Here is a 6,252-nt window from a genome sequence, read left to right as displayed (position 1 = left end):
ACAAATAAAACTGCCATGTTTGCAAATACCCAAGGACAAAGTGGAAGACAAATGTAACCTGCCCGCTTACTGTGTATGTACTGAGAAATTTCAGGCTGAAACATGAAAAATGCTATTTATCACAGATAAACATCAGTCTTCTCCACAACCTTAGTGTCTGGAGCCAATCCCAGCTATCGACTTATGAAGGCCTGATATGCTGCAGACTGGTCCTCAAACTCAGTCAATTTTATTTTCACCTCACAAAATAATGCAATTTCAGGTCAAATAAAGCTCCACAACCTTCTGATAAAACGTTTTCACATTTTATTCCGATAAAGACAGAAAGACAGAAAAACAAACATCACTTAGGTTTCTTTGTTTTTTTCTTAAAAAATAAAAATCGCATGAATTTTTAATCTTTGCTTCAGGAAATGACCTGCAAGCCAATCCCTTTCCAGTAAAAAAAAAAAAAAGAAAGAAAGAAAAGAAAAGAAAATCACACAGGTTTGCATCAAATATGCCCACCTTGCTTCAGAGGTTGACTCTGAGTTTAAATAGTTCAAAACGAACTGAAGCCTGAACCACACGGAGCAAAAGGCTGCGACTATAAGACTCAAATCAAGTCGAAGAGGAAGTGCTGTAGTGCCGACACTTTCAGAGGTAAACAGAACAAAGAAGAAACACGGTGCAACTTTTTCATTTGATAACGAGTCAAAATGAGGCTGTTGATTGTTTTGTTTTTTATTAAGCCAGCAGCTTGTGACAAAGCACATGAACTTCTTGTAAAAGGCACAGAAAGTGAACTGAACTCAACACATGGTGCGATTCAGGAAAAGTGCTGCATATTCATTTTCATAACCCTTTAGTGTGGTTCGAAAGGTGTACAGTGAATACAGGCAGTACTTTGATGAGATTTTTTTTCCCCCTCCATCATCCGGACGGAGCAGTTCAGGTGAGCGGAGGCTCCAGTGCTTTACTCCACCTTCTTGTCTTCCAGTTTCTGCATGTGTCTGTTGTACTGGCTGTCCGTCTTCAGCAGTTTGTCCCACCAGGTGAACGTGGAGGAGTAGTTCCCCACAAAGTTCATGTGGTGGAAGTCGTGGAAGCGAGTGCCGGCGTAGAACGGGATCAGGTGGAGCGGGTTCAGGGGGATGTCGTAACCACTGGCAGGGAGCAAGTTCAGACATTTACAATCAGGTCACGACAACATTTCATATAAACACCGCATATGACTGAATCCATCCTCACAAAATTCACATTCAAACATGCCTCTGTATCAGGACTATAAAAAGATTTTTTTATTCAAGTTGATGTGTGTGGTTCAGTATCATGAGATAAGAAGCTTAGTACTCTTGAGTTTGTGTAAGTTTTTGATGAAATACAGTTGCTTTATTTTTTTTAAGTGAAATGATAAACAAAAATATCACAACCACTTCATATATATGAATGATAAAATGATATTTGAAAAAATATATGCAAGGATGTAAAATCAAACTTTACAAATCAAGACTTTCTCAGGCCGTACGATGGAAAAAGCAGTTAAGCACATCTTAACTTTCTTTATGAATATAAGTGTAACGGTTTCTGTCTGTAAAGTTCACGTTAAGCACCTTTATCCTTATTTATTTATCCTTATAATGGTGCATGTTCAAATTGAATCATCTGATATTCAAATAAGTATTGCATTTATTTTTATTTACCTTTTTTTTAGCATGTTTTATCTCTATAATGGGTTGTTTCTTGCTTCCTGTTAAACACTATCAGCAGCATGTTTGTTTAAACATTGCTACATAAACTCAACTGGATCAGTAATATTTCTCAACAAAAGAAACAAATATGAATGTGTTACATGATAATAAAAAAAAAGCATGTAATCTACAAAACATATATGTGTAGAAATTGAGTGCCAGCTTGTATAAACTTCTGTGACATCAAGTGTTCTGTTTCCCTCTAGTGGTGGATAGCATGTATTACATCAAGTTGAGGCACAGTGACACTGTTATACCAATGTTGGATAAAGTACTTCAGCTACAGCTGTTTTTTCTGCGCTATAACTAAATACAAGTATAAAACAAACTTTTTTGAATCTCTTCAATGCCCCAACATTACACAGACTCCCACAAAGTCATTTTTAAAACAACAGTTTTCGGTAACAGGAAAAGAGATCACGTGTGTCTTACCTGTGGACATCGATGGTCTCCAGCAGACGGAAGGAGACCCAGGCCCAGAGGAGGAACACGTGGTTACAGAAAATCATGATGCCAATGAAGAAACCCGCACCCAGGATGAGGGTCTCGGCGGGATGAGCGTACTCTGCCTGCATGCCGAAAGGAGCCTGCGGAAACAGCAGAGAGGCAAAACATCAGGTTGGTGTACTGATTCTTTCCCCTCCCCCACAAGAATAAGAGCTGCAGCATGTTTAATAAGTAACACTTCAGTAAATAACCGTCCGACACATCTTATCGCATCTTCAGCTCACTCACAGTGAAGTCATGGTGGACTTTGTGGATGTATTTGTAGACGCGTCTATGATGCAGCAGGCGGTGGAGGAAGTAGTGCCATGTGTCTTCAACAACAGCACAACCAAAGCACTGAGCCAGCAGGTACGGCCTGGTGGAGAGGACCAGGAGAGGAGGTCATTAATCCCGACAGGTCCAGACACAAACAGCAGGAGTCGCAAAAACTGATTTTTCTGCTCACTTTACACGTTTTACATAATATCACCTAATAATTGCTTTTTTTTGCTGCAGATGGAAATGGCTGGGCACTTATGATGGTGTATTTTGGATATATTTAGGACTTTTTTTTGCAATTGACTTTCATGTTATTCAAGCAACTGGAAGGCTTGGTAAGGTTATGCTTTCTAACAAAGAAATTCACCGTCTATGAAAAAAAACCCATTGTGTATTCCTTTCTCTCTCTCATCAGACATGTGTGATTATCACATTTAAGAAACATCTTTGGTGAAATAACTGACTTCAGTTATTCCCACTGACCAGCGAGGCATTGAGTCCCAGTCATAGGGGATGTTGAAGAATTCGGTGAAATAGTACGTCCCGCAGATCAAAGGGAACTGGATGCAAAAATGGTTGAAAAGCAGCATCTTGAAACATTTCCACTGCTTCTCCCAGGTCTCCGGTTTATCCTGCACACACACACAAACACACACGAGTTCAATGTACCAGCATCATCGAGAATGGGGAACTATAACCTCCCCGGTTAGTCCCTTTACAGGCTTCGAGTACATCGCAGCGCTAACAGAGAGCGAGCCAATCACCTACGCATCTGATTTAGAGAAACCAAATTAATCTAAATTTACATGTTGTTGGGTTTGGAGAGGAAGCTGGAATACCTGTGCATGTACTTGTAAATACATTAAGAAAGAGGCCATTCAGGATGCAACAGCAACACTTGTGTTTACCACTGCACTGCTACACATCCCCAGACTGAGACAAGGACATGCAAACCCGCGGCTGATACCCACAAACACACACAAACCTGTTGGATCTTGTATTTCTGCATGAAGGGCATAAACTGGAAGAGGAAACCAGGCAGGCAGAAGAAGAAGTAGATGAACTCATGGACAATGAGCGACCCCCAGGTGGCAATCTGAAACTTGGTGTAGTTGTCCAGCATGTAGCCCCAGGCGTGTTTCAGCGAGGGCTGGAAGGGGTTCTCTGGCAGAACGGCATCGACGTACTCCGCCGCCAGGTAGGCGGAGCTCAGGATGTTTGCCGAACTGTTCACTGCCATGATGGACGATGTGAGGAGACTGCAGATCTGGAGAGAAGACTGCAAGACAGGAATGCAGTGTTATTATACATGATATACATATTGCTCTGGTACCTTAAAGCCCAGAAACTCACAGGCAGGAAATAGTATAAAGTATAAGCATGTGCTGTTTTCCTAACCTTTAATGAACAGTGAACATATTTTCAAAATAGAGCAACAAACTTAATTGAATCAATAAATGTTGTCAGAATATCAAGAACAATTATTTATTTAATTTGTTTATTTATTTATTTAGAACGATTTAGGATTCACAGCAATACAAACACATTCATTACATAACTTGCAAAGATGACTTTTTGCTGGCACTCCACACAGTAACATTTTTGAAATATCAGTAATCTGTAACTTTTTAAAATTCTCCATGAATGCAGAATAAAATATAACCACATAGTATCTTACTAGAACAAAATATATCTATAATCTATGAAGAATATGGTGATTTTTGTCATTATTTATATTTCTTTCTGTTACAGATATTTTTCTTGTCATTATGTAATCTAATCTAATCCAATTTACACCATGTAATCTACATCAGTGTTTAAAAACACAACTTTCCTCTGAATGTGCCCACAATTCTAGTATTTAAATAATATTAAATCTTATTTAATTTACATTGTTGTAGCCAATGCATTTATTGTTTCAACAAGAAATTCCTGCTTCATATTGCTTTGTATCTTAATGTATATAACTTCATTTTTATGTGGAATTCTCCGTTAAAAATGATATTTAGATGGTATGCTTGCTAGTCATGCAGTAAAGCCCCAATCACTAAAAAGAAACTGGTTTTTAAGAATAGTACATTGCATTTCACCTGAATATCCCATCAATAATTGTGATTATAAGCAACGTAAACGTAGTATTGACTACAAATCTTCAGTAGGATATCATATAACCTTTACAGTTAGCTAACTATTTGCAATCTATCTCAATACCTGTATGCAAAACGACATCAATAGGCATTCATTTGTATGTTTAGATTAACGAATAGCAATAATAATGTTAACAATAGTTGCTATCTCGTTCCTCTCTTTGAGAATAAGGGTGAAACAATTACTTTTGCTCTGCAGAAAGTACGTAATGCATAACAGCGCCCAGGCCTTCATATCTATAAAATGCTTTTCCCGGCTTCTACATAGAGATCCAGCCTTTATATGCGCATCATATGCATTAATAACAATCAAGCGTTATATTTTAAAGGGGAAACTTTACGTAAATATCCCGTGAGAAGCGCGAAACTCACCTTTCCGCGGTCCGTCCAGTCTACCTGAGAGAGAAGGAGTCCGGCCCGGTCAAGTACAGGAGAATCCGACAACCCGATTGGCTGACGAGAGAGGAGACCTACGTCAGGGGGCCGAGCGTCCACCCTGATTGGTGGATGGAATGGAGCGATCATAGTGAGACTGGAGGTTCCCACAGCAACAGCCAATCAGAGGCGGGCGGTGCTTTCATAACCTCGGTGGAGAGAAACAGGCTGTATGAGGGAAGCGGAGGGGCGGTCCCTCCAGGGAACTTTATACTGCATCAGTTCACATCGAATCACTTTATAACTTTTGATTATTACTCTGGGAATGTTTTAAAAATTGTTGACGTTGTTGTGGAAACTTACATTTCGTTTTTTTTAGGAATCAATTTCTCAGCCAAATACAGTTTATAAGAAAAAAATAACTTTTTATCACACAGTCAACTGTTTATTGCCTGACATCTGAATTCAGTAGATTACACTGAGTTTGATAGCAACATTAAAATCTCAATAACTGGGTCTGAGAGATTTAAAACAGCAGCAGCAATATTTCAACTGTACAGAAGGCTTTGTGTTGTAAGTGTAAATTCTTGAAGTGACAAAGTTAGAAATAAATGTAATAAATCAAAAGAAAATCAAAATTTTCTATGAAATAGCTTATAGGGTGTTCTAAAGGACTCAAAGTAGGGGTGTGAAGTACAAATATTCCAATGCTGTATGAAGGATGTCTTGGGAAATAAACCTGGTTTCAGTCTTACCAAAAAAAAAAAAAATGAATCCAGTGAGTGTCCATGGGCAAAATAACACATCTTAATTTGGCCACTCTTTGTTTTATGTAACCAAAAAAAAGGTTAAAAAATTATGACACAAAGCACACCCCGGCCCAACTCTGTCGCATGGTCCCACCGCAGACAGTCCAGTTTAAAAGTTGGTGGTTACGTTTGTTTAGTGCCATCCACAACTTTTGTCAGAGGGACTGTACAAAAACCTGTCCCGCCCCGGCACAAACAGTGTTAACATAGATGGTCACTCTTTTTCTATTACAATACAGTACCGCCACAGCATGGGCAGAGACATCAGAGCTTCTATCTCTCGTCATGCACAACTAATCACCTGTTTGTCAAGTTTGATGTCGATCAAGCAATGTTAAGGCCTTTTACATGTCACTTCCTCTTGTTACACTACATTTACTGTTTCGTGGTGAAATGGCCATTTTTGGCCACGCCCTCAGATATTAT

General features: G+C 39.1%; 1 protein-coding gene across 1 annotated transcript; it reads right to left on the bottom strand.

Moving 5' to 3' along the window:
* Positions 1-285: 285 nt before the first annotated feature.
* msmo1 (methylsterol monooxygenase 1) lies at positions 286-5,070 on the bottom strand. The gene is made up of 6 exons (XM_080463116.1): positions 5,015-5,070; positions 3,481-3,774; positions 2,979-3,127; positions 2,466-2,592; positions 2,163-2,317; positions 286-1,145 (listed from the first exon to the last, which is right to left on the bottom strand). The coding sequence occupies exons 2-6, from the start codon at positions 3,733-3,735 to the stop codon at positions 956-958; spliced, it is 876 nt and encodes a 291-aa protein (XP_080319242.1). The 5' UTR covers positions 3,736-3,774; positions 5,015-5,070; the 3' UTR covers positions 286-955.
* Between the last annotated feature and the right edge of the window lie 1,182 nt (positions 5,071-6,252).

This window comes from Lipophrys pholis (assembly GCF_963383615.2).
Source record: "Lipophrys pholis genome assembly, chromosome: 5".
In the NCBI taxonomy this organism is placed as follows: domain Eukaryota; kingdom Metazoa; phylum Chordata; class Actinopteri; order Blenniiformes; family Blenniidae; genus Lipophrys; species Lipophrys pholis.
The sequence above is the reverse complement of the archived record's forward strand: the minus strand, read 5'-3'. Positions and strand labels throughout refer to the sequence as shown.